The sequence below is a fragment of the Pseudorca crassidens genome, chromosome 16, assembly GCF_039906515.1.
Source record: "Pseudorca crassidens isolate mPseCra1 chromosome 16, mPseCra1.hap1, whole genome shotgun sequence".
Taxonomy (NCBI): Eukaryota; Metazoa; Chordata; class Mammalia; order Artiodactyla; family Delphinidae; genus Pseudorca; species Pseudorca crassidens.
In genome coordinates this window covers 58,925,371-58,952,349 of record NC_090311.1, presented here as the reverse complement: position 1 = coordinate 58,952,349, position 26,979 = coordinate 58,925,371, and the positions used below count along the sequence as shown (strand labels likewise).

At 53.6% G+C, this 26,979-nt stretch overlaps 3 protein-coding genes across 13 annotated transcripts; 2 read left to right on the top strand and 1 right to left on the bottom strand.

The window, feature by feature from the left end:
• The first annotated feature begins 1,045 nt into the window (after nucleotides 1-1,045).
• Nucleotides 1,046-2,345, top strand: CHCHD1 (coiled-coil-helix-coiled-coil-helix domain containing 1). The gene is made up of 3 exons (XM_067710518.1): nucleotides 1,046-1,207; nucleotides 1,333-1,451; nucleotides 2,047-2,345. The coding sequence occupies exons 1-3, from the start codon at nucleotides 1,084-1,086 to the stop codon at nucleotides 2,158-2,160; spliced, it is 357 nt and encodes a 118-aa protein (XP_067566619.1). The 5' UTR covers nucleotides 1,046-1,083; the 3' UTR covers nucleotides 2,161-2,345.
• Nucleotides 2,346-4,190: 1,845 nt separating this feature from the next.
• Nucleotides 4,191-18,348, top strand: ZSWIM8 (zinc finger SWIM-type containing 8). 7 transcript variants are annotated; one of them, XM_067710511.1, is made up of 26 exons: nucleotides 4,191-4,686; nucleotides 6,840-6,993; nucleotides 7,238-7,332; nucleotides 7,507-7,679; nucleotides 7,855-7,962; nucleotides 8,075-8,156; nucleotides 8,277-8,397; nucleotides 8,796-8,997; nucleotides 9,146-9,321; nucleotides 9,696-10,689; nucleotides 11,450-11,581; nucleotides 11,714-11,893; nucleotides 11,996-12,179; nucleotides 12,392-12,490; nucleotides 13,087-13,211; nucleotides 13,660-13,900; nucleotides 13,999-14,157; nucleotides 14,262-14,490; nucleotides 14,668-14,957; nucleotides 15,112-15,335; nucleotides 15,842-16,333; nucleotides 16,577-16,760; nucleotides 16,864-17,040; nucleotides 17,201-17,320; nucleotides 17,644-17,754; nucleotides 17,883-18,348. In XM_067710511.1, the coding sequence occupies exons 1-26, from the start codon at nucleotides 4,479-4,481 to the stop codon at nucleotides 18,329-18,331; spliced, it is 5,709 nt and encodes a 1,902-aa protein (XP_067566612.1). In that variant the 5' UTR covers nucleotides 4,191-4,478; the 3' UTR covers nucleotides 18,332-18,348. The 7 variants fall into 7 exon arrangements, with proteins under 7 accessions (XP_067566612.1, XP_067566611.1, XP_067566613.1 ...); XM_067710510.1 differs by having other exon boundaries at nucleotides 7,507-7,754; XM_067710512.1 differs by having other exon boundaries at nucleotides 16,577-16,736; nucleotides 17,576-17,754; nucleotides 17,883-18,219.
• Nucleotides 18,349-18,466: 118 nt separating this feature from the next.
• Nucleotides 18,467-26,789, bottom strand: NDST2 (N-deacetylase and N-sulfotransferase 2). Of its 5 annotated transcripts, none has more exons than XM_067710514.1 (16): nucleotides 26,449-26,787; nucleotides 25,720-25,821; nucleotides 24,293-24,332; nucleotides 22,863-24,209; nucleotides 22,583-22,670; nucleotides 22,119-22,273; nucleotides 21,748-21,933; nucleotides 21,361-21,489; nucleotides 21,047-21,229; nucleotides 20,864-20,960; nucleotides 20,374-20,497; nucleotides 20,072-20,246; nucleotides 19,703-19,873; nucleotides 19,488-19,597; nucleotides 19,188-19,290; nucleotides 18,467-19,093 (listed from the first exon to the last, which is right to left on the bottom strand). In XM_067710514.1, the coding sequence occupies exons 4-16, from the start codon at nucleotides 23,865-23,867 to the stop codon at nucleotides 18,968-18,970; spliced, it is 2,652 nt and encodes an 883-aa protein (XP_067566615.1). In that variant the 5' UTR covers nucleotides 23,868-24,209; nucleotides 24,293-24,332; nucleotides 25,720-25,821; nucleotides 26,449-26,787; the 3' UTR covers nucleotides 18,467-18,967. The 5 variants fall into 5 exon arrangements, with proteins under 5 accessions (XP_067566615.1, XP_067566614.1, XP_067566616.1 ...); XM_067710513.1 differs by having other exon boundaries at nucleotides 24,293-24,335; nucleotides 25,724-25,821; XM_067710515.1 differs by having other exon boundaries at nucleotides 20,072-20,210; nucleotides 24,293-25,821; nucleotides 26,449-26,789.
• Nucleotides 26,790-26,979: the final 190 nt, after the last annotated feature.

Genomic DNA, 26,979 nt, shown 5'->3' with positions numbered 1-26,979 from the left:
GATAATCCAGACTATGATAGGTACTCTGAAGAAAATAAAACAGGTTGATGGTGGTTTGGATGGAAGTCAGGGAAGTCCTCTCTGACATGAACTGGGACTCAACAGAAGAAAAAGAACCAGTCATGCAGAGATAAATGGGAAGATTCCAAACATCTGTGATAAGTGATTAGCACACACTAAATATTGCTTCTCCATAGTAGTCACCTTATGAACTACAAGCTTGTCCAAGTTATGCTTCCATTACCAGAGACACTTCTTGGAGCTCATGTGTAAATGCCTTGAGAATGAGTGGTTCATCTTTGGATTGAGTTTTGTAAACAGCTAAAACTCACTTGGTGGGGAGGAGGGGGCGGGGGGAAAAAAGTAACTTAGAACCAAGTCTGATTAAAGCTAGGCATCATAATTGAAGGGCCAAGTGTATAAATAGGAATGGTACTGCTAAGTACCTTCAGAGGATTGGCGAGAGGATTAACTAAAACGATGAATGCGAGAAAGTGCTTAAACCTCACCCAATCCAGTGAGATCACTACAAATGAACAAACGATATCTAAGCAGCAGCAGCTGTTAAGAGTAAATGAGCCTATTTTTCTTCGCGGCTTCGGAGTGGCTCTAAAGGTAATCAAAACCAACAGTTCTTAAAGGTTTATTAAAATAAAATCATTCCCAACGTAGCATCTTAAACTTATATTTTGATTCGCTCCCATCCTCTCTGCCCTTGCCTGTGTCAATCACCCTCTAATCCAGACTTTACCACCAGAAACTAGAGTCCATTTATCAGGCCTCTTTCCTGAGTGTTCTCGGCCCAGTACTGCCCCAAGACTTCAGAGCCCGGAGCCTACAAGAGTCAGCGTAGATTCACAAAAGAGTCCCAAAGACTCTCCTCCTAACCTGCACACGGGTCTGCACCAGCCGTGATCCGACCCCGGCATCAAGGCGACCCCGCCAAGAAAAGAAAAAGGTGAATGCTGGGGCGGGAGCGGGGGGTGGGGGGTGGGAGAGGTTGTCGCCGAGTCTCGTCGAGCTCGTAGGGGTCACGCAGGGTCACGCACGGCGCCGCAGAGCCTGCCGGGAGCTCGGTGAGCAATGGCGACGCCCAGCCTCCGGGGTCGGTTAGCAAGGTTTGGAAACCCGCGGAAGCCCATACTGAAGCCTAACAAGCCCCTCATCCTAGCTAACCGTGTCGGGGAACGGCGCCGGGAGAAGGGCGGTGAGCAGTCGGAGCCGTGGAGGCCCCAGAGCGGAAGTCGGAGGAGTGCAGAGGGCTGCTGGGTGGGAGGGCCGGAAGGTAAGGGTCTCCTTGTGACTGAGGGTCCCCGCGTTCTGCTTCTCCAGAGGCGACTTGTATCACGGAGATGTCAGTAATGATGGCTTGCTGGAAGCAGAATGAATTCCGCGACGAAGCGTGCAAAAAAGAGATCCAGGACTTCTTCGATTGTGCTTCGAGGGCTGAGGTGACAGGAGACTCCTGGGGTGCCCTTTTGGGAGGAAAATGGGGGGCATACAGTAATGATTCTTACTGTCTCTTGCTAGGAGATAAGAAAGTCCCTCTCATTCTAAAAGGGCGAGGAAGTTTTTGGAAGCTACCTGAGTCACGCCAAAGTGGGGAAGGTTACCGTTTTGAAGGCATTGTGATCTTGAGCGATTTGTTTCACTGGTTTTAGCTTTACTTGGTGCAAAATGAGGTTAATATTAGTATCCACCTTACAGAATTTTGTGAGTGTCAAGTGAAGAGATGAATGGGAAAACCACTTTGTAAAGTTTAAATTGCTGTTCAAATAGACATTATTGTCTGAAGTAGAACTAAAGATAGTAAAGGACAGGTTGTTTGGTTTCCAGCCTAGACTTAATTGCCAGCTGGCATGGTAGCTTCAGACCATACAGTCATTCTTGGGTCCCAAGTTCTTTTGATGAAAGGGGACTGGGAAGATGACACCGATCTCCAGGCTGGTTAATACCTTAGTGTGATTTGGGGTGTTGTGAGAACTATTAGCTTAGGTCAGGGCCAACTTTGGAGCTATCATTTTAATTTTTGTTCTGTGTTTTCAGGCAGCCCGAAAAGTGAGATCAATCCAGGAGGACCTGGGAGAGTTGGGGAGTTTACCCCCCAAGAAATTGAATAAGTTGTTAAATAGGTTTCCTAACAAACCTCATGTCAGCTGAAAATGGAGAAGCATTTTCAGTGACTGGACTATAGCTTCTGAGAACTATGCAGAGGCATTTTAGAGATGTTTGCACTGCCATGATGTCTTTGAAGAGTAGGAGGCAAAACACTTTCTTTTACCCTTTGGAATCATTATGTGGGTGGAAATTATGCTTTATGTTGAAATAAAATCCTCTGAAGAGAACTTGGCCTTTTGTTGTGGATTAGGTACTCCCACCATAGTTGAACCTTGTGTCCTCCCCTACACTCTGGAAGGTCTTTGCTCTCTAATTTGCACCAGGTGCAGGACAAAAACCTTTGTCTTGTCCTGCATTTGAAGTCCTGTATACCATTTAATGCCCTTGCCTTTGGATGCATTAAGGATGTTGGAGTCTGTCTATATGCAGAGTTTTTTGCCATCATCTGTAAGTATTTAGCGACTACCTATTTTGTGCATAACCCCTGCAGGGTGCTGCGGGAATAATCAGAAGTTCACAAACTGATGACCCAAAGGTACTGCAGATGAATTTTATTTGGCCCACACAGTTAAAATTTTGTTTTTAAATTAGCTGGCCACATTCAAAAATAGGAAAAATGTCATAAAAAGCCCACTTTTTAGCTTTTCTTAAAAAAATCAAAAGATCTGGCAACCGTAGTTTCTTATTCCCACATGGAAATAAAGATTAATCAAGTAGAGCTGATTATCGTTTGTCTCCATTCTCCAGGGATCTGGCCACAGGACTCTCCCAAATGATGAGACTGAGACTTAATTGGCAATAATCTTCTTTGTGTATCACCTGTTCACTTCTCTCATTAAGTTATCCGCCTAGCTGCTGAAAGCATTTACTTTTGTGACCTCCTGATATTAGAACAGTTGTATAGCATTTTATGTATACTCTGCCCTTCCAGGCATAACTGAGTTAACCTTTTCTATGTACTTTACAGCACATACATCCCTTTAAATGTACAAAGGGATCATTGGGGGTTTTAAAGCTCCAGTGGGATAATTATTAAGATAAAGAAGGGGCCGTGCCTCCTTGACCCCCCCACAGTTACCTCTTTCTATAGTCCACATACCCCATTGGTGGAGCACTGGGCAGTTGCCTGGTTCTGCAAGCTGTTAGGAAGAAGCTCAGTGCTTAGGCATTTTGTACTAGCCTTGGAAGTTCTTAACCTACAGTCAATAGACTCCCAGTAAGAGGTCTGTGAATATGGATGAGAAAAAAATTTTATCTTTAACCACAACTTAAATTGAGCATTTCAATTAGGGCGGTGGGAAACAAACCACAGTATTACTAGCAATACCTATGTGAAATCACAGTATCTCAATATTTAAATTCATCACTTCAATATTATGGTAGTTATTACACTTGATGCTGGATCTTATTTAAAGTATAAATAAAGAAGTACTATGTTACAAATTTGTTTTATTAATATTTTGATAATTGTATTTCAACATAAAAGGTTTCCTTTGTAATTCTTTTGTTTACTTATAAACAATCTGAGAAGGGGGTCTAGGGGCTTCACCAGGCTGTTAAACGGCCCATGGCACAGAAAAAGGCTAGGAACCCCTGGACTCAAAGGCCCCACTGACAAACAGTGCAACTATCTCCTGAAATCAAACGCCTTCTTTTCCTGTTGCTTCGCCAATTAAACCCCATTAAAAAGTCTTCTGGAATGCAGGCTTCTGAACTACAATTCCCAGAAGGTGATGCGGCCCCGGGGCCTATCCGGAGTTAGGACAATAACTCCACCCAATGGTTCCTGTGTTTGTCTCTTGACAGCCTACAACTCCCGACATGCGTGGCGGCTGCTTATTTCTTCGGGACATTATGGACGCCGGGTTATTGCTGGGATCTGTAGTCGTTTCGTATACTTTTGGGGGTTGGCTTCCTCTTACGGTATCTGGGGGTGGGCTCGAGAAAAAAAAGCAGGAAATGTAGCAATTAAACAGGTTCCTTATATCCGCGCGTACCGGCTCGGGTTCCTGGGCGCGCGAGGGCGGAAGTGGTGGTGGCCGGCGCGGCCGGAAGTTCAGATCAGCTGATGGGGGAGGCGGCGCCGCAGCCGCCAAGAGGCCCCGGCTTCCGAGCGCTTCGTCCGGGCCTTGAATCTCGGAGACTGGCCACGATCCCCGTTCACACCTCGCAGTTGGGCAAGGCCCCGTCCCGTGTCTCTCCCAGGCCTGAGATCCTCGCCCGGCACGGCCGCCCTGAGCGCCCCGGCCACCCCCAGCCCCGGCTCGCCCCTCAGGCCCCGGGCCTCCCCACAGCCCCCGGCCGGCGGCCCAGGCCCCGGATCCGCGGGGGGGGACCCGGCCCCGGGGGGTGCGGGCCCCATGGAGCTGATGTTCGCGGAGTGGGAGGACGGAGAGCGCTTCTCTTTCGAGGATTCGGACCGCTTTGAGGAGGATTCGCTCTGTTCTTTCATCTCCGAGGCCGAGAGCCTCTGCCAGAACTGGCGGGGATGGCGCAAACAGTCAGCGGGGCCCAATTCCCCCACTGGCGGCGGTGGCGGAGGTGGCAGTGGCGGTACCAGAATGCGAGGTGAGGGTGAGCTGGAAGGAGGGGAGCGGGCAGGCCCTGCTCCGGCCTTGCTCGAGAGCTGTCCCTGCTCGGGAGCTGTCCCAAGCTGTCCCTGCTCGGGAGCTGTTCAGGACTCGCTTTTCCGGTCTTCCTGGGGCTGCCTTCTCCACACCTGCCTGCCTGCCTGCCTGCCTGCCTCTGTGTGTGTGTGTGTGTGTGTGTGTGTGTGTGTGTGTGTGTGTGTGTGTGTGTGTGTGTGTGTGTGTGTTGGAGTGATGGCTGGGAAATTCTGGGTTGGATAGGATTAAAGACAGAAAGTAGATCTTCTGTGGTTCATTTGCCGTAAGAGATGGGGTAAAGGAGAAGAATTCCCTCTTTGACTTGGGAGTACTTACCGAGTTCAGCCTGAGGCAGGCCAGAAAATAGAAAAGAATGTGGGTAGGGGGTGGATTGTGAAGAAGTGACCACTTGAGGTGTGTCACCCCATTGCAAAGTGTATTGGGAGCTTCTTGATTCAAGGTGATGATCTCTGATCCCCGTTGCACCAAGAAGGGATTCCACCCAGAGCAAAGTGGAGGTGAACTGGCCTACGAGAGGGGTGTCACATAGGTTTAGATCAGAGACTTGGTTCCTGGCCATATTGAACATCTGTCAGAAGCCAAGCCTGGGACCACTGTACTAAAGCCTTAGATTTCCTTCATCTGGGGCCTGGGGAAGAGTGTGCGTACTTGACTCTCGAGTCTCGTGAAACACTCTTCTTGCTTTTCACTTGAGTTTCTTTCATCCTTGGGTCTTTCTGATGAGTGCTGTGAAGAATTTTGCTTTTGTTAAAGAGGATGGAGAAGAGAGTGATAACAGAAGCCCCGCAGACTCAGGACTCACCACATTCTTGCCTTCTTCAAGGCACAGTTTGAGCTTCATTGGAAGTGGACTTTTTTCACCAGTTGAGGGGTTTAATTTGTGATTCTACTCTGGACATTTTAAGGTCCTGTTTTCAAAAGGCCCCGGAGAGATTTCCAGCACCCCTTAGGGACAGAGGGAAATTTACATGTGTCACTGTTTAGGAGTGGTAATATTTACCTTCATTTGGAGAGATAGCATATGCCCTGTACACACACACATCATAGGTAGTTTCGCTATGGGTCTTCTATGGGCTCTTTGCTTCTTTCATATTTGCATGTGTGGGTAGGCTTAGAGCTCCCTCACTTTGAGGGAAGTAACTGAAGATGGTGGTGAAGATTTTCAACATATTGGTATCTTTATGAACAGGTTAAAATCTAGGAAAGCATGGCATTCCCCCCCTCCCCCGCCAACCCTACCCTTTTTCAGTTGCTCATTTATAAAATAAGAAGACTGACTTTTTATTTAGAAAGGTTCCTTTCAGCACCATTATTTTCTATGTGTCTTTTAATCTGACTAGCAATTTGGTGAGATATGCAGTCTGTTGCGTTTCACTGCTTTTTGATTAAAACAGTGTGGGAAACTTTGAATGGTAGCTCCATCTTACTCCAGGTGAGTCCAGGAGTGGCAGCCAGGTTCCCTTGGGGTAACCTCTCCACCCCCAACCCACACCCCAGGGCATCCACTGTGGGAAGCCAGGGCTCAGGTGTGCCAAAGAAAGTGCAGACTCTCTCTTGCTTCTGGAGGTCCCTCTCAACTCTTCTGGGCTCTGGCCTATCTTCCCTCCTTAGATGGAAGCATGGAGTCATTTAGAGGGATAGTAAAAAAAAAAAGGGGGATATTAAAAAAGAAAGGGACAGTAAAAAAAAGCACTTAGAGAAGCGAATGCCAGGGGAGATATATACACAATGTAATGTGAATCTCAAGTGCTAGGTATATGGGAAATTAGATGCCAAGCCAGGTGAGACTCATTACTTGCTAGGATCCTGGGACACACCTGTTTGGCTAGGAGTTTCTGGGATATCCCTGGTACCTTCTAGCAGGCTGTAGGCTGGGGATTGCTTAGCTCCCCTTCCCCAGATGGAGTCTTAAGGGTTAGTGTATCCTCACAGGAGGGTCCCTTGGTTTTTCATCCAGATGTCCTCTTTCCTTCATAGTGAAGGTGGGGAGGGGGGAGGGCGCATCAAGATGTGGCATTGGCATCGGTGCCAAGTAATCATGGCCCTTTTTGTTTCCCCTCCTCTTTCCCCTTACCTCAACCTTTGTTTCCAAAGATGGACTGGTGATCCCACTGGTGGAGCTGTCAGCAAAACAGGTGGCGTTTCATATCCCATTTGAAGTGGTGGAGAAAGTTTACCCCCCGGTGCCTGAGCAGCTCCAACTCCGAATTGCTTTTTGGAGCTTCCCTGAGAATGAAGAGGATATTCGGTGAGGCTAAAGGACTGACGGTGGGGAGTGGGGTCCTGATGTTCCACACCGTGCGCTGGGCTTCCTACGGAACAAAGGGCACCGTACTTGGGGCTGCGGTAAGGAGGCAGCCGGGGCAGGGAGTACCTGGGATTTTCCCCAGCACGATATGACACTGGGGAGTGCCCGGGGCATGGTGGTCTCTGACAGGGTCTGTGGAAGGGTATTTGCTGCATTGTGGCTATGTCTTCTTCTTCACTCCCAGACTGTATTCCTGCCTGGCCAACGGCAGTGCAGATGAGTTCCAGCGAGGGGATCAGCTATTCCGCATGAGGGCTGTGAAGGACCCCCTGCAGATTGGTAAGGGCCCCCTCACCAATTGGTACTTCCTGCTCCTCCCACCCCCTGTGTTAAGAATTAAGGAACTACTGCAAGAAGCTGGAGCAGGTTGTCTGAAGAACTGCAGGGCCAGGGTCAAGGGCAGAGACCTGTGTCTTGGTGGCTCTCCCTGACCATACCTGTGTTTCTCCCCAGGGTTCCACCTGAGTGCTACAGTGGTGCCACCTCAGATGGTCCCCCCCAAAGGGGCCTACAACGTGGCTGTGATGTTTGACCGCTGCCGGGTCACTTCCTGCAGCTGCACCTGTGGGGCTGGGGCCAAATGGTGCACCCACGTCGTGGCACTCTGTCTCTTCCGCATCCACAACGTGAGGCCCTCCCAATTTATCCTGGCCCTATTCTCCGCTCCACCCCCCCTTCTCTGCTGCATGCCTGGCCACAATGTGAGCCCCCTCTCCTCTCCTACTCTGCCTCTCTGTCCCCAGCTCCGATGTCAGCAAGCCTTTTCCCAGATTGTTTCATTTCTCTCGGTGTTCCCTTCAGGCTTCTGCAGTCTGCCTGCGGGCCCCAGTGTCAGAGTCCCTGTCTCGACTGCAGAGGGACCAGCTGCAGAAGTTTGCTCAGTACCTCATCAGTGAGCTCCCTCAGCAGGTGAGGGAGGTTGACACACCCTCTCTGACTAGTCCAGGGCTGCATATCAGCCTTCCTGTTAGGCCCAGGCCTCCTTGGGTCACTTCTGCCTTTGTGTCCCTTTTCCCCTCAGATCCTGCCCACAGCCCAGCGTCTCCTGGATGAACTCCTCTCCTCCCAGTCAACAGCCATCAATACAGTATGTGGAGCCCCGGGTGAGTGTGGTGAGAAAGAAGGGCAGCAGGAAGAAAGCAAGCTTGGGGGTGCAGCGCGCCACTTACTAAAGGCGAATCCAGGCTCCTACCTCTAGGTGACTGACTGCCTGTCACCCTCAGACCCCACAGCAGGGCCGTCTGCCTCCGATCAGAGTACTTGGTATTTGGATGAATCAACACTCACTGACAACATCAAGAAGACACTGCACAAGTTCTGTGGCCCCTCCCCTGTGGTGTTCAGGTAAACAGGATCTCTTCATGCCCGTGTCTGTGGTGGGAGGGGCGCATCCCTCGGGCCATGGCCAGTTTCTTTGTTTTAGTAATGCATACCTCTCCCACTCCCCCCCTCACTCGTACACTGCCTGGCGCACACGACATGTTACTAGTGAAATCAGTGGGTGATGATAATTTTATGTAGTCACAGAGTGGTCTGTCCTTAGGTAGAGCAGGAGTTATTTTGCTTCCTTTCAGCGATTGGGAAACTGAGGCAGAGGGCGATTAAGAATTTTTGTCTGGGTCATACTTTTTCCCCTGTACTCTGTATTTTGACCCCTTTTGTGTCAAAGTCCTGTTGCTCTTTCACCTGCTTTATTCAGCCCCATCTTAGGGTCATCATTTTCCACTCTGCGACTTTCACAGTGATGTGAACTCCATGTATCTGTCTTCCACGGAGCCTCCGGCTGCTGCTGAATGGGCATGTCTGCTGCGCCCACTGAGGGGCCGCGAGCCAGAGGGAGTCTGGAACTTGCTTAGCATCGTGCGGGAGATGTTCAAGCGGAGGGACAGCAATGCTGCCCCCTTGTTGGAAATCCTCACCGACCAGTGCCTCACCTACGAACAGGTAATCCCGCAGAGCTGGGGAGGCCCGTGCTGGCTCATCCTCTCCCTCCCTTAACCGCACTCCCCTCTTGCTGACAGGGACACTGCGTGGGGCTCCTCTGTCTTCCTCTAAGTTGTTAGGTTCATCTCAGAGTCCTCTTTGTTTCCAGATAACAGGCTGGTGGTACAGCGTGCGCACCTCAGCCTCACACAGCAGCGCCAGTGGGCACACAGGCCGCAGCAACGGGCAGTCAGAGGTGGCGGCCCACGCATGCGCCAGCATGTGTGACGAGATGGTCACACTGTGGAGGCTGGCTGTGCTGGACCCTGCGCTCAGCCCCCAGCGGTGAGTCTCCCCCGAGGCTCACCACTGCCGGGAGATGGGGCCAGCCCTGGACAGACCGAGCCCTCATCTCCTGTACATAGACACACGTACCATTTTTCTAGTCCTAGGGAAATGGGAGGTGCTGAGCATTAGGGTTTCCAGTGATTTATGAGTTCTTTTCCTGAGAGGCTTTCTTCCATCCCTCCTCTAAATAACCCACTTTCCCAAATCCCTGAGTATTCGAGTGATGTCTATGGGGCTGGCTCAAGAAGCACTTCCTGGGGTCCTTCCCTGTGCCCCGCTTCTGGGGAATACCATCTCCCCGTTTCCTCCTGTCCCTGCTCGGCGCAGTGTAGGCCCCACAAGCCCTCCTGGCCCCCACTTTGTTCCCACAGGCGCCGGGAGCTGTGTGTGCAGCTGCGCCAGTGGCAGCTGAAGGTGATTGAGAACGTGAAGCGGGGACAGCACAAGAAGACCCTGGAGCGGCTCTTCCCTGGCTTCCGGCCGGCAGTGGAGGCCTGCTACTTCAACTGGGAAGAGGCCTACCCCCTTCCCGGTGTCACCTACAGTGCCACTGACAGGAAGCTGGCCCTGTGCTGGGCCCGAGCCCTGCCCCCTCGGCCAGGTGCCTCCCGATCTGGGGGCCTGGAAGAATCCCGGGAGCGGCCCCGCCCTCTTCCTGCCGAGCCAGCTGTGCGGCCCAAGGAGCCTGGGGCCAAGCGCAAGGGATTGGGTGAGGGGGTCCTCTCATCGCAGCGGGGTCCCCGCCGCCTCTCGGCTGAGGGGGGAGATAAGGCTCTGCATAAGATGGGTCCAGGTGGGGGCAGAGCCAAAGCATTGGGGGGGGCTGGCAGTGGGGGCAAGGGCTCAGCAGGCAGCGGGAGCAAGCGACGGCTGAGCAGTGAAGACAGCTCCCTGGAGCCGGATCTGGCTGAGATGAGCCTGGATGATAGCAGCCTGGCCCTGGGTGCAGAGGCCAGCACCTTTGGTGGATTCCCGGAGAGCCCACCACCCTGCCCTCACCCTGGTGGCTCCCGAGGCCCTTCTACCTTCCTTCCTGAACCTCCAGATACTTATGAAGAAGATGGTGGCGTGTACTTCTCAGAAGGGCCTGAGCCTTCCACAGCTTCTGCTGGCCCCCCTGGCCTACTGCCCAGGGAGCTTTGTACCCGGGACGACCTCGCTTCCACAGATGAGAGTGGCAATGGGCTCCCTAAAACCAAAGAGGCAGCCCCTGCGGTTGGAGAGGAGGAGGATGACTACCAGGCGTATTATCTGAATGCCCAGGATGGCGCTGGGGGCGAGGAAGAGAAGGCTGAGGGCGGGGCTGGGGAGGAACACGACCTGTTTGCAGGACTGAAGCCACTGGAACAGGAGAGCCGCATGGAGGTGAGGGGGCTTGTAGAGGACTCTGAGGGTGCCTCTTAGCCATAGCTGGGAGAGGGACCGCCTGCCTCTGGTTGCGAGTGACAGGACTGTTGTGTGACTGTTAGAATCCTGCAGCAGGCTCCTAACTGGACTCGCTGCCTGCAGTCCATTCTCTTCTCTCCATGTTGATCTTCCTGGAATGTATAATTTTGTCACTCTGCTGCTTAAAACTCTTCAGTGGTTTCCCATTACCCTTAGGGTGAAGATGAAGGTCCTTGGCATGACCTATGAGGCTTCACTTTTTCTGAACTTTGTCTGCTTCTCCAGCCTCATCTAGCTACTATGTCAGTTATATTACACTCAGTTGAGCCGTTCCTGTAGCTTGCCATGCTCTCTCTTACATACATAGTTTTGTACGGATTGGCCTTTCTGTCTGGAATATTCTTCCCTCATCTTACCTGGTTAGCCCCTGTTTCTTCTTCAGGCCTCAGAGATCTTAGAGATCATGTCCTCTAGGAGGTCTTCCCTGAGACTGCCCCTCTGCCCCAAGTCCCATTGAGGTATCCTGCTCATCCGGCTCCCCTCTGGACCTTTCCCAGTAGTAGCCAGCTTCACACCTGTTTGTGTGTTTATGTGTCTGTTTCTCTAATGGGCTGTGAGTCTCTGTGGTATACCCAGGACTAGCATAGGGCCCAGTGTATAGCAAGTGCTCATGGGATATTTGCTGCATGAGTGAGTATGGTGTCCTGCAACATGTTTGGTGCCCATGTCCTCTTTCCAGATATTATTTGCCTGTGCTGAGGCCTTGCATGCGCACGGCTATAGCAGTGAGGCCTCCCGCCTCACCGTGGAGCTTGCCCAGGACTTGCTAGCCAACCCACCTGACCTCAAGGTAGAGCCGCCCCCTGCCAAGGTGAGAGAGAACCCCCCCTCCCTCTCCAGTTACCCATAACCCTCTCCCACGCCCCACCCCAGGCTAGAGTCTCCTCCCTCCACCAAGGCGAGTCAGACTCATCTGCCTGCCTCCTTGTGCTTCCCTCTTTAGGGCAAGAAGAACAAGGTTTCTACAAGCCGTCAGACCTGGGTGGCTACCAACACCCTGACCAAGGCGGCCTTCCTGTTAACAGTGCTAAGTGAGCGCCCAGAGCACCACAACCTGGCCTTCCGAGTGGGCATGTTTGCCTTGGAGCTACAGCGGCCCCCAGCTTCCACCAAGGCCTTGGAGGTCAGAAGTTCTATCTGAATCTTGCACTGCCATCTCCTCAGAGACTCACACCGTGATCTCCATTGGGGTGATTGAGGTCTTAGTTCCTCCCTATCCCCTCAGGTGAAGCTGGCATATCAGGAGTCTGAGGTGGCCACCCTGCTCAAGAAGATTCCTCTGGGTCCGAGTGAGATGAGTACTGTGCGCTGCCGGGCAGAGGAGCTTCGGGAGGGGACACTCTGTGATTATCGGCCTGTTTTGCCTCTCATGTTGGCCAGTTTCATCTTTGATGTTCTCTGTACTCCAGGTATGATGCCTGACACTACAGAAAGTGGGGAACTGAGGCAGGGGTAGCTTTCTCTAAAGAGAAACCAAGAGCCCCAAGGCTCTGAATCGCCTGTAAGAAGCATCGGGCAGCTTCATGGAAGGATCTGGAATGATGAGTGTCTTGGGTTTCTTCCCTTTTCATTCTGTCCCATGGTACTTCTGTCTTCTTAACTTACCCCAAATTTTATCCAGTGGTTTCTCCCACGGGTTCCCGGCCCCCAAGTCGCAACTGGAACAACGAGATGCCTGGGGATGAGGAGCTGGGATTTGAAGCAGCAGTTGCTGCCTTGGGTGAGTCTGTCAGTGTCTTGAGCACATCTGTGAGCTAAGCCTGGCCCAGGCCTTGAAGTGCATGAGACATGAGCCCTCTTCTGAAGGGGCTCTATGGTAAGGGGAAAGCCAGCGTGACGTGTATGTGCCATGACACATAGTGCCTACAAGACTGAAGAATTGAGGGCAAAAACGTGGACTATGAATGTTCGGTGTTATAAGGACAGCAAAACAGGACTCTAGGGAAAGGCCTTAGGAAGGGGATAGAGTATGGAATATGGGTTAAAAGATGAGTTAAGTTCTAGGTAGGGGGACAAAACACTGTGAGTAAAGACACAGGGGCAATCAAGTCTTCATGAGTGGGGAGCCCAACTTCCCTGAAGTGATGGATATGTTGGGGTGATAGAGAAGGCCAAATTATGAAGGTCTTAAAAAGCAGACCAGAGCTTAGGCCGGATGTATTAGGCAGTGGGCACCTTCCATAGGTGGAAGGTGGGTTGGACCAGGAGAACTCCTTACTTCACATGCTAGTGGCTGGGGAGCCCTGGCCTGTTTACCCTTGGCTGTCTTTCAAGTTATGGCCACTCACAAACCCCATGAGCGCCTCTTTCTCACAGGCATGAAGACAACAGTGAGTGAGGCGGAGCATCCCCTGCTATGTGAAGGCACACGTCGGGAGAAGGGTGACCTGGCCCTGGCACTAATGATCACTTACAAAGACGACCAGGCCAAACTCAAAAAGGTAAGGGATTGAGGTACTGGGATTTCGACAGGCAGAGAGAGCAAATTTTATCACCTTTCTCAGGGGTTTCTAGTATAATGGAAGGGCTATTCTACCTACAGGAGATACCGGGGGAATCTTGGGAACACCTCGTAAAGAACGTGAGAGACCAGTGGTTCTTATAGGAATGCTTGGGCTTGGGGTGGAAGAAGAGAAACTGGGGGCATAAAGTCGTTCATTCATTCATTTATTTCAATATATATTGAATATCAATATACTTAGTCCTGTGGTAAATGTTATAGGGGATACCAAGATATGTAAGCCAGCCCCTGTCTTCCAGCAGGTTCTCCTGTGGTTAGAACTGGGAAAGTCTTCCTGAGGAGGAAGTATTAAGCTGTTTCAAGGAGAAAGAAAAGTAATAGAAGTCAGGAGATAAAGGGCATCCAGTCACCGCTTCTCTGTCTTTCAGATCTTAGACAAACTCTTGGACCGAGAGAGCCAGACGCATAAACCACAGACACTGAGTTCGTTCTACTCATCTAGCCGCCCGGCCACAGCCAGCCAGAGGTCTCCTTCAAAGCATGGGGGCCCATCTGCTCCAGGGGCCCTGCAACCTCTGACCTCAGGCTCTGCAGGGCCTGCTCAGCCAGGGAGTGTGGCAGGGGCTGGGCCAGGCCCCACTGAGGGCTTCACAGAGAAGAATGTGCCTGGTGAGGTGGGGGCACTGGGCAGGGGGGATGTATGGTATGGAGCTGTGTTGGGCCCCCCTTTCCCAGGCTCATCCCAATGTCCTGTCTTCCCTACGCAGAGAGTTCCCCACATTCCCCCTGTGAGGGTCTCCCATCTGAGGCAGCTTTGACCCCAAGACCAGAGGGAAAGGTCCCCAGCCGCTTGGCACTTGGCAGCCGTGGAGGCTACAATGGACGGGGCTGGGGCTCACCAGGGCGGCCTAAGAAGAAGCACACAGGTAACAACCCATGGGATGACATGGAGGGAAGGAGATTCCTGAAGGTTGGAGTCTGAATTCTGGAGCTTCTGACTTCTGAGACTGTCTTGTCTTGGGGGGGTTAGGCATGGCCAGCATTGACAGCAGTGCCCCTGAAACAACGTCGGATAGCTCCCCAACCTTAAGCCGGAGGCCACTTCGAGGGGGCTGGGCCCCTACCTCCTGGGGCCGAGGACAGGACAGTGACAGCATTAGCAGCTCTTCCTCAGACTCCCTTGGCTCCTCGTCCTCCAGTGGAAGTCGCCGGGCCAGTGCCAGTGGAGGGGCCCGGGCGAAGACAGTTGAAGTTGGCAGGTCAGTGGGAAAAAACATCCTTGTCTTCTGACCTGGCCCACCCCGAGAGCCACATCCCTAGTGTAATCCAACTGTTGTCTCCGTCAGCATCCTCACTTACCCTGGTCTTTTCCAACCTACCTGGACACCCACCTCAGAGAAACCCCAATCCCTGTCCCTACCCCATTGCCCCTTCAGGTACAAGGGCCGCCGTCCTGAGAGTCATGCCCCCCATGTACCCAATCAGCCGTCAGAGGCAGCTGCACACTTCTACTTCGAGCTGGCGAAGACGGTGCTGATCAAGGCAGGGGGCAACAGCAGCACTTCCATTTTCACACATCCATCTTCCTCAGGGGGCCACCAGGGTCCTCACCGTAACCTGCACCTTTGCGCCTTCGAGATTGGGCTTTATGCCCTTGGCCTGCACAACTTTGTTTCTCCCAACTGGCTCTCACGTACTTACTCTTCCCACGTTTCCTGGATTACAGGTAAATCCAGCATCTTGATTTGGGTATGGGAAGGGGATTAATCGATGATGATAAGTCATATCCTTGTGGAGTTACTGACCTGATAGGAGAGATGCCATTCCCATTCCCATTGCCCGTGCTAACCCCACTCTGCTTTTCTCTCCTTTTCCTGAAGGCCAGGCAATGGAGATTGGCAGCGCAGCCCTGACTATACTGGTAGAATGCTGGGATGGGCACCTGACACCCCCTGAGGTTGCATCCCTGGCTGACAGGGCATCACGGGCACGAGACTCCAATATGGTGAGGGCAGCGGCGGAACTAGCCCTAAGCTGCCTGCCTCATGCCCATGCGTTGAACCCCAATGAGATCCAGCGGGCCCTGGTGCAGTGCAAGGAGCAGGTATTTTTACAGGCAATTGCGGACCTGCTTTGGGGCATCTGGGCAGGGAGGTTGGGTCCAGCTCCTGATTCCCATATCCTGGAGTTCACAAACTATCCAGTTGGTCCTCTCATGGTGACACTTGACATAGTAATGTGCTTTCACATCTATTACATCCTTTACCTTACAACTCTGAGAACAGATTATTCGTATTTCATAGGTAAGGAGATGTGGCCTATAGTCTAGGGACCAAGATGATCACCGGGATGGAGTCCTTAGGGGAAGCCTCAGGGAGATGATGGGACTTGGCTGGGAGTAGCTAAATTAGTTTGGAACTGGGACTGGTCAACAAGTATTTGTTCATTGTGTGAAGCACTCACTGCTCTGACACTGACTCTGGGCACTGGCCCTGACCTTAGATGCCTCCCCAGGAACCAGCCAACTCTGAGGGAGACATTGGAATGTCATCTAGAACTGTCCCTGAGTAAAGCCCTTCCCCCTCAACCCTCTTTGCCCCTCCCTTCCAGGATAACCTGATGTTGGAGAAGGCCTGCATGGCAGTGGAAGAGGCGGCTAAGGGTGGGGGCGTATACCCCGAAGTGTTGTTTGAGGTTGCTCACCAGTGGTTCTGGCTATATGAGCAAACAGCAGGTGGCTCATCCACAGCCCGTGAAGGGGCTACAAGCTGTAGTGCCAGTGGGATCAGGGCAGCTGGGGAGGCTGGGCGGGGGCTGCCTGAGGGCAGGGGGGTCCCAGGGACTGAGCCGGTTACAGTGGCGGCGGCGGCAGCAGCAGTGACAGCAGCCACAGTGGTGCCAGTCATCTCGGTGGGGTCCACTTTATATCCGGGTCCAGGACTGGGGCATGGTCATTCCCCTGGCCTGCACCCCTACACTGCTCTACAGCCCCACCTGCCCTGCAGCCCTCAATACCTCACCCACCCAGCTCACCCCGCCCACCCCATGCCTCATATGCCCCGGCCTGCCGTCTTCCCTGTGCCCAGCTCTGCATACCCACAGGTGAGTATGCAATGTTCTACTGGAGATTGGGCATGTGGGAGCACATTGGGAGTTCACGGGGGGTTGGAGTGGGGTACTCCGGGAGGATAACAGGGCTGTCCAAGAGTCCTGGTGAGGTGGCGGGAGTCGGGGGACCCAGCCCAACTAAGATAAGAAATGCAGGATACCCAGCTGTGGGATGAACGGGGAAGAGCTACATCCTAATATAATTTGGAATCTTCCTTTTTTTCTTCCCGCCTCGAGGGTGTGCATCCTGCATTCCTGGGGGCTCAGTACCCTTACTCGGTGACTCCCCCCTCACTTGCCGCCACTGCTGTGTCTTTCCCCGTCCCTTCCATGGCACCCATCACAGTACATCCCTACCACACAGAGCCAGGGCTCCCACTGCCCACCAGTGTGGCCTGTGAGTTGTGGGGACAGGGAACAGGTGAATGGAGGGGAGGCACACCGGGCAGGGGAGGAGGGGAGGGAATCCTCTCTGTCCCTCTCTGGGCTCTGAGTTCCTCATGTGGCTTTCATCCCACCCTCAGTGAGCAGTGTCCATCCAGCTTCCACGTTTCCGGCCATCCAGGGTGCCTCACTGCCTGCCCTGCCCACACAGCCCAGCCCTCTGGTGAGCGGGGGTTTTCCACCACCTGAGGAGGAGACTCACAGTCAGCCTGTCAACCCGCACAGCCTACACCACCTGCACGCCGCCTACCGTGTCGGTGAGAGGAGGGCCCTTCCTGTGCCCCCACCTGCAGCCAGAGACTCTTCCATGACCCCTCCCCACCATACCTCTTAATTGGTTTACCGTGGGGTCAGGTACGAGGCTGAGGTAGAGGGTGGAGGACACACCCTCACCACGTGCCCACCCTTTTCTCCCAGGGATGCTGGCACTGGAGATGCTGGGTCGCCGGGCACACAATGATCACCCCAACAACTTCTCCCGCTCCCCCCCCTACACTGATGATGTCAAATGGTTGCTGGGGCTGGCAGCAAAGCTGGGTAACACCTCCCCTCCCCAGGACCATTGTCCGCCCTCACCTGCTCCCCCCACCTTCCCATCCCAGACCTCCTTCCTAGCTCTTGCTCAGAGTTGAGGCCTTGGTCGGGTATGTGTGCGTGCGCGAGGGGCGGGGGGCTACCTCAGCTCCTGGGGTGGAGGGAGGCTCTCTGCCAGGCCAGAGCTGAGAGATTAAAGTTGGGTCCCTAGGGCAGAGGTGGCCACCCCCGTCTCATGCCCCTCCCCCTGCCCCCCAGGAGTGAACTACGTGCACCAGTTCTGTGTGGGGGCAGCCAAGGGGGTGCTGAGCCCGTTTGTGCTGCAGGAGATCGTCATGGAGACGCTGCAGCGGCTGAGCCCCGCTCATGCCCACAACCACCTGCGTGCCCCGGCCTTCCACCAACTGGTGCAGCGCTGCCAGCAGGCATACATGCAGGTGATAACCCAGGAAGTATGGAGCAGGGTGGAACACCTCCTGGGCAGGCAGGGAACAGATCACCCAGCATGCCAGGGCGGAGGGGCCTGGTTCTGTGCTTAGTGGCTTATCCTCCCCACGTCTTCCAGTACATCCACCACCGCTTGATTCACCTGACCCCTGCCGACTACGACGACTTTGTGAACGCAATCCGCAGTGCTCGCAGCGCCTTCTGCCTGACACCCATGGGCATGATGCAGTTCAACGACATCCTGCAGAATCTCAAGCGCAGCAAACAGACCAAGGAGCTGTGGCAGCGGGTCTCACTCGAGATGACCACCTTCTCCCCCTGAGTCTGGCCCCCCTAGGGCCCTATACAGGGACACAGGCCTGTGGCTATGGGGACCCCTCACAAAGGGGGAACGAATCTTGGCTGGACAGATCATCCCCACTCAGTTCCCTGGTAGCCCAGACTGGCAGCTGTTCTTGGGGCCAAGATGTCTCAGACCCTAGAAGCCTAGGGTTGGGGGAGACAGCCCTGTCTGGGAGGGGGCGTTGGGTGGCCTCTGGTATTTATTTGGCATTTATAAATATATAAACTTCTTTTTTACTCTCGTCTGCCTGGGCCTTTCCCTTCTTTCCCTCCATGTGTGGATAAACCTTGAACTGGGGCAGAGGAAAATCTTGATACTTGCTTTTATTCTAGGTTTCTCCCACTCCAGTGAGGCAGACAAAGCACAAAAATAAGGATGTTTATTAAACTCATTTCTAGCCCACAGCTAGGGCTCATATTCAGCTCTATGAGCCACCGTCTGACCTCATCCCCATTCAATGTGAATGACATTAGAGAGGCCGGGCCACAGGTTGATCCCACAGTAAGGGGTCCCTCCCACGGCCACTACAGATAAGATACACTGCTGGGGATAAAGAGGGAAAGCACTGGATTAATACGTTCCTCTTCACCCTGCCTGGACCCTCTCATTTCCCCCCCACCATCCAAGACCATGGGCCAAAGGTGCCTAGTACCATCTTGTGGGGTATCAAGGGAAGCCCCTTTATTAGACCCCAGAGCTATGGGAAAGGGATGCCCTTCCCTTCTTAGCCATCCCAGGCCTCGAGGCCACTGAGGTAGAAGGGGGAGGGGCCAGGCCACTCTAATCCCCCTTGTGGGCCCTGCTCTGGGCTTGCCCCTTAGGGAAGAAGGGGGCTTTTGCTGGTACGGGAGGCTGATACATCAGCCCGGACTGGAATGCTGCAGTTCTTCCCGAAGCCACGAGGGCACTGGCTGTCCAAGCCGGCTCAGCAGCTTCGACAGCTCCAAATTATGGTTCCGGAAAAAATCCGTAAGGAAAAGGCGGGACTAACAGGAGAAAAATGAAGTCAGAAATGGTAAGGAGTGGACAAAATCAGATCTTACAGGTGGAAAGGGATACCCTGTCCCTGGCTTTGCTTACCTCAGTGTCCATATCTGGGTACTTCCGGCCTTTGCTCTTGCCTAGACAACGAGTCTTGCCACCTTCAAGTCCCTGGCACCAGAATCCCTTATCTTCATCAAACCTGCTCAACAAGAAGAGGCCGTTAGGTGACAGAAAAGAAATCCAAGCCTCATAAATGTACACTACCTCTCCCAGCCCAGAGGGACACATGTCTCTCCTTGCAAGACAGGGTAAATCCATGTCTCTTCCAAACAGACACGGTCAACCTGCTTCCCCATTTCCCCCAGAGTCATCCTCCCCTGGGTCATGCTCTCCCACCTGAGGGTCCGTGTGTAGTTCAGAAAGGGTGTGATACCCAGGAACTTCTGGATGCTCTCCATTGAGGCAGCTGGGTTGGTACGCAGTTCTTGCCCATCCACAATCAGCAACTAAAGGGACAGGGATGTGGTTCCCTCTGTATTCCTTAGAAGCCTCTGGGCTGAAGGGAAAAGGAGGGGAAGGGGACCCCCATGTGGGCTACCGGGGAACTGTACCTGTCCAGAGGGGTAATATGTCAGCCAGCGTTGCAGATGGGTGGAATAGTAGCCAGGGACAAGACAACGGTCCTGTAGGGAGCGAAGTGCCAGAGGGGCATGGGAGGAGGCTGAAATCACCTGGTAGAAGGTATAGTTCAGAGCAACTGGGTCTCCATGTGCTCGCTGATGCTGACGGACAAGGAACAGGAAGGCAAGGAATTGGTGATTTGACAGCATTGTTCTGCCCTTCCTCTTAGTCTAGTGAACAGACAGCACAGGCACCCCTCCCCAAGGCACTAGCTTAGTTTCCCTACCCTCATTCCTTTCTGTCTCTCTAGCAGTCACCACCTCTCTTAAGTTCTGATGTGTGCCTAGCTTCAGGCTCACCTGGTACCAGGAGTAGGCCCTGTCAGCAGGGTTGGTGAGCACAGTGATGATCTTGGCTCGCGGCAGGAGGGCAGCCCCCCGACGTGGTACAACCTCTGAGTCAAAGTAGGTGGCACTTTTTTCAAACAGGAAATCAGTGCTGGCATTAGAAGGGACAGGGAAGAAATCCATGTACCTAGGAAGTAGTAGAGAGGAGAGGCAGAGAATTTGCAGAGTGAAGGGGCCGGACATCTGTGCTGGGAGAAGCTGGAATGGGGTATTTTAGGGGAAGGGAGTGTCCTGAGAAGCATTCCAGGTCTCACCAGTCAATGCCCTTGTGGTAATTAGGGCTGCTGAAGAACTGAATCTCCTCAAAGGTGCTGGGGCTTGGGAAACTGCTAGTCACAGCTGGGTGGAGGCTCAGGAAGAAGTGAATAGCTGTGGTCCCTAAATGAGAGAGAAAGTCCAGGCCATTGTGGGAGAGAATCCACCTCAACAACATCAGCTTGAAAGAGGTGAGAAAATAATCACTCTGGGTGGTAAAATACCGTTTGGCCAAACTAGAGCGAGAAAAGGAATGCCTGAGAGAGGCCCAGGGAAGGGTTAAAATGGTAGTTCTCAGCCTTGATTGTGCATCAGAATCACTTGTGGGTCTTTCAAAAAAAACTCAACAGATGATTCTGATGTATAACCAGGTTAAGAACCACTCAAGGGACTGGATTAATGAGGGGTGGGTATGAGAAGGGAGTTCCTTGGCCAAAGAATTCTTTGGGTTTAAGGCAAGGCAACAGAAGTTGCCTAAGGATGATTCACCTGTCTTCTGGGGTCCCACAATGAGGAACTTGGGGAGCCGATCACAGGTTTTCTCCTTGGACCAGATATCTTTGTGCCTCTTGTCATCACAGGGATTCTGAAGGTGAGGCCAAGAATCAGATAATCTTTTCCTCAACGGCCACCCCCATCACATCTCTAGGTCAGCCTGAGCTCCACCTGTACCTGCCAAAGGGGGCTTCGCTCTTGAGGGAAGAGGTCAAAGTACTTCCGTGCGAGAGGGACAGGAGGAAGGGTCTGTAGGCGCAGCCGTGTCCAGCACTGGAGAAAGCGCACCAGGCTCTCAAAGGTGTACAGGCCCAGCCGATCATTTCCATAATTAGACAGATGAGTCATAAAGATGCTGATCTGAAAGGGGGTGCCTGCATGTCAGATTTGGAGAGCCTACCCCACTTCAGAAGTGGGCTTGGTGAGCAAAAGTCTCAGTATGCAAACACTTTGGCTGTCCAATCTTCTAGCCCTTCCTCTCGGCACCTTACCGGATTAAGCAGCACTGTCAGAAAGAGTTCTCCACCTCGGATGCTCCGGTCTAGTTCACGAGAGCCTCCGGGATACTCATTATAGAAGATCGTGTGAGTGAAGAGGCCACACGTCTGCCGTGGCAGCACCTGAAGGGAAAAGAACAAACAGGGACAGATGAGATTTGAAAGGTAGAATGAGAAGTAGATTAAGGACAAAAGACCTGAGGCATTAGGATTCCCTGGGTTTGTAGAGGACTCAGTCTGAAGTTACAGCAACAAAGCTCTTGCTATGTGCAATATGACTTTTCATCTCTCTACCCCTTATATGGATGAACTTGGACAATGCAGGTTGGAGGCTGTCCAAATGTGGGAGTTTGATTCAAGTCCGTATTGGGAGTCCCTCACCATAATGCCATTGTGAATGAAGCCACGGCGGTAGCGGGCAGGGCGGAGATGGGGATACTCCTCAGTGCTGGTCACCTGGATGCCCCACACGGATTTCCAGGCCTCATAGAGCTGTGTGTGGATGGGATACACGCCGGAGTGGTGGGGGGCCACAGCGTACCCCAGATCCGTGGGAATCCCATGCTCCTGGGAATGGCAGAGACTCTCACCAGGACCTGGTGAGGTTTGGGGAGTAGAGGGTAAAGAGGGTGGGGATGCCTCCACAGAAAGTAAAATGGAAAGGGTGGGGAAAGGGTACCCCATTAGGGTAAGGTGGAGAAGGAAGCATCATCTTTGGGAGAAAGTATGGGAAAGAGATCCAAGGGTCTCACCAGAGCAAACTGTTTGTTGAGCCTCATCTGGTCAGCCAGCACGGAGCGATTGTGGAACAGGTGTGGCTGCATGTGGCTCCACATGTGGGGGAACCACCAGAACTCTTGGCGGTGCTTCAGCAGCATGTCGTCCCCTGCATCCTCCTCCTCTGTCCCTATGACCACACACTGACCACTGACCACAGCCGGTCAGCCCCTGTGCCCTCCTTTGTTCTGTAACAACACTGACCACTTTCCATCCTTGGGACAACATTGCTGACCTCTGCCCACCTAAGACTATTTTCCCGATTGCCAACCTGCCCTCCAGCCGCCCATGCTAACCTAAATTCATACCCACTGCTAGGCCCTCATAGCATTCTGACCCCAAACCTTGCCCCTTTTCTCCAACCTGTCTGCCCAGGAGGATGGACAGTGAAGAGACAAACTAAGACTGATACGCTGAAGGAGCAGGGGAATAAGCTCACCAGTATGATAGAACTTGCCCGAGAAGCCCAAGTTGAAGGTGAAGTTGGGGACTAAGGTCCTGAGTTTGTTCTGGGTGGTCAACAGAGCCTGGGAAGAGTAGCAGGGACATGAGAAATCAGGAGACTAAGAAGGAGAAAAATGAGAAGTAGCATTCTTCTTGCCTAGAAAGGGTAGGGAGCGTACCTATGACAAGCTCAGAATCAAGGAAGGGACTCTGATAGGACAGAGCTTGAAACAGCTTCTAAGGAAAGAAATGAGTCAGGAAAAAGAAAGACTGACCTCAACATCAGCCACCTTCATGCGGGTTCCTTCCTTGCCCACAAAGATGTCATCGATGTCTACCAAGATGTAACGGTCAAGGTCCAAGCAGAGGCGCTTGCCAGTGAGGTACGCAACAGCATCAACAAAAACGAGTTTGTGAAGCCAGAAGGAGAGGCCATGGCCAAAGAGCACCCGCTGGATGCCATCGTGAAGCCCCAAGTCCTGTACCACAGTGGGAAGCCGGGCCCGGCGAGGCAAGGGTCCTGGCACCGGGGGCTCAGCTGGTCGAAGGCTGGCAAGAAGCACTGGTTCATATGTGCTATGGTTGGATTGGAAGATGGTCCAGTCATCACCGGGCAGTGGACCCGGCTCCAGGCGGCTGGGGCGTGTGAGATGCAGTAGTGGGGCAGAAGGATTCACTTGGTAGTCCTGGAGCCCCAAGTTTGAATGTAGAAAAAGGGGAAAGCCCTTGAGCTGGGCACTCAGTAAGCTATGCTCATGGGCTCGGAAAAAGCCAATGATGCCCACACCATACTCCACACAGTACCGGTCTAGCAGTTCCCGACTCCAGGCATCCAGGTTGACATACTTGAGCAGGTTCTCATAGATGACCAAGACATACCGGCCACGGGTATGATCAGTCAGTGTGGGCATGTCCCCTCGGCCAGGTGCCAGCTCAGTGCTATAACGAAAACGGCTGGACTCCAAGATGGCCACAATCTCCTGCCCCAGCTGTGAGTATGCGCTCTCCACAAACACAAGGACCACGGGTTCAGTTCGTGCTGTCTCTGGCGGCCTGGGGGGCCGGGGTGGGACTGGAGGCCGTACAGGGCCAGGACCAGCTGCCCCACCACTACTGCAGTCTCCCAAGGGCAGGGGCAATGGTTCCTTGGCCTTGGGGCTGGTGGATACGTAGTAAGCCAAGAAGCCCATGGAGCCCAGACTGAAAGCGATCAGCAGCAGTATGAGGCGGTGCAGTTCCAGCTGCCGAGCTGGGCGTACCACCTTCCACAGCTTGAGCATGGCGGGGGAGGTGAGGCAGGGATGGGGACTACCTTAGGGGATGGGAGGTAGGAGTTCTATAGGCTGAGGCTCTCTTGGGAGGGTAGAAGGATATGAAAAGAGGGGAAAGGGATTCCTGCAGGGTCAGTTCCCTGAAAAGGTGGAAAACAAGTCCCCTTAGTATAGGATAGGGGAGGTAGAAGGGGCAACAGGGGGCAACTGGACAGAGTCCATTGGTCTCAGGTCACCATGGCCCACTGGCCCATGGCTTCAGGATGCAAATCTAGCCAGGCTCCACCTTTGGTCCTGGCTGAGCTCCTCACATCAGAGGTCAGCAAAGTTCACAATCTCTGCCCTCACTACCTGTAAGACAGAAATCAATGGGTTACTTCTCTCCTTGAAACTGTGTCATTAATCCATTCCCCTCTTCACCCCATTTCTCTTACCTCCTGCTCACAGGATGGTTTGTTCTCCAGAAAAAAAAAGCTCCTGTAGAAAAACAACATAATCTGAGTCTCATACTTTAGCTTCACAGCCTGTTCCCTTTCTTAGAATACTGTCTAAATTCTCCCCCCTGAGCTAAGCTCAGAATTGAAGCAGTATATCCAAGGTCTGGAAGGGAACAAATTTCCCATCGACAAGAGGCCAAACAGCCCAGGAGGCTGAAAATGAACCTGCTCTGAAAGGAGTTCCCAACCCGTGACAGAGCAGTTGGTCAGCCAGCAGGAGCTCTGTTCGTCCTGTGAAGAAGGGACGGAAAGCCCCAGAAGTCCCGTGCTCCAACAAAATATCAGATAAGAGGAAACTCATGTGTCTGCTAATGTTCCTCATCTATCAAACCCAACACCACAGGCTAACAGCACTAATGAACTTGCAGTGAGGTGGGGAAATTCAAGAGGAAAGAGAAATGGTGTTAGCTAATCATTCTACTACCTTCCAAATCCAGAACCTGGGGATTCTCTTTTCCATTGCTTGTGAAAAATTACCCATCCCTCCCCTTTATTTCACTTGTGCCAGTGTCAAGAGGGGTGATAACAATGTAGCCCCAGAGCAGGCCACATCACTGGCACCTAAGAAAAGCTAGAGAGCTGAGTCCAGAGTTTGTCTCCTTATCCACTCCAGTTCTCTTTCCTAACTTAGCCTAGGTGGTACTACACTCTCACCCCTGAACAGCTCAGAAGGGTCCTGAGCTAGCCTGGAGAGACATGAGGAATTGAGTCCTATTACAAAAACAGAGCGAACTGAATGGGGCTGCATGACAGAGAGCAACAGGAGCTTAAGTAGTACACAATCAATTATAGAGAAGGAGTAAGAACAGTCGGATCAGAAAATAGTTTTAAGGAGACCTAATTCCGGAGACTTTTTTCCTTAAGTAGATAGACTACTTCTAGAAGCTTTACCGTCACTCTCCCCACTTTAGTCACTCGAAGTAAGGCCAGTGGCTGGAGATCTCTCTCTACCACACATCCCACACACACACATACACATCTCCGGGTGATTAAGCAGAGATGGGGTCCTTCAGAACTGAGAGAGACAACTTAAGAACAGTTCTGCTTTGGCCTGGGTAAAACTAATCGGCGTGAAAAGAGAGCTGGGAAAGGATCAAAATGGTGATGGGAAGGGACGAATCCTAAGAATTAGAGGAAACTTTTTGGGGCAAACACAGTAGTGAGAAGAAGTCACTGTGAAGCCGATACTGGGGGTGTATCACCCCCGAGGTTAAGAATAAGAGTTAACATTTACTGAGGGCTTACACTTTGCCAGACATTCTTCTAAGAGCTTTCCATATATCTAATGCTCACACCGGCCCTAAGAGGTAACTAATATTCCCATTTTACATATGACTAATTTGAGGTCCAGAGAACTTAGCAACTTGCCCAGGATCACACAGCTCAGTCAGTGGAGGAAATGGGATTCAACGTCAGGCCTGTCAGGCTCCAGCCCTGGTCTTAACCACTGCATTTTAGCTTCGAACCTAGAAGAAGCAGCAATATTCAGGGAAGGGGTGATGAGGGAGTACTGGGGTGGGAGGATAAATGCTGAAGCGGGACCGCGGCGGGGAGGGGGCTAAAGGTGCGGGCGCAGCAGGAGGAGAGCAACAGAGGGGGGTGCTGGGGAAGGCGGGGGTGTGGGCCCGCGCTGGGAGACCGGCAGTGCAGATGCCGCGGGAGGAGGGGGACCGAGCAGCGACACGGGCGTGGGGGGCTGGCACACGGGGGTCGCGGATGGAGGGCCCTGCTGGTGGGAACATGGGCTTACAGGTGGGTATGGAGAGAGTCGGGCGTGGAGCATTAAAGGGGATGGGGCAAGGGGCGCGTGGAGGAGTCTGCGGGGACATAGGGGCGGGCGTCGGGCTGGGGGGAGCCCCGAGGGGAGGAGGAGCCCCGTGCGGAGGGGACGAGCCGAGGGGAATGAGGCCACTGCCAGGGCGGCCTGCGGAAGGGACGGGGGAGGGGAGCGCAGGCCGCCCCGAGGGGCGGCCGGGGACGCCCCTGCGGGAGGTTTCGGTGGCCACACTGAGGGAAGTCTGTGAGGGGAGAACTGCGGGGACCGTGGCTGGGGGCCACACTCTGAGCGGGGGGTCTCCTCAAGGGCGGCTCACCCGGCGGACTGGGCGGCGTCCCCTCTGTCCCCGGGCTCCGCCACGTCCCGGGGCTGCCCGGCTTCCCTGCTCTCGGGGCCTCGGGCTGCGTCGCGGCGGCTCCGCCATCTCCGAGCGAACGCTCTGCCGCAGCCGGGCCCAAACACCGCTCCCAGCGGGGGGAGGCGGCGCGCAGCCGCTCGCGGCCCCACTTCGGGTCACCCCCGCCTCCGGGCCGGCCCGCCGCGCTGCCGAGGTGCCGAGCCACCGAACGGTGTTCCGCAGCGCTCGGCCGAGCCGCAGCCTCATAGACGGCGGGCTCCGAGCGCCCCGACAAGAGGCGCCCCCCTCCTTCCCGCGCAGTGGCACGGTCCGGCTAGCGTCGGCGCCGAGGGTCCCGGAGCCGGGGCGGGCCGAGGGTGTGGGCTCTTCCACTCGGCCCGGCGGAGGGGGAGCCGGGCCGGCCCACTGAGGGGCGGGAAGGCTGTCCTGGACGCGGGCGGGGCCCGGGGGCGGGGCGAGACTCAGAGCTCACCCGCTAAGGGCCCGAGT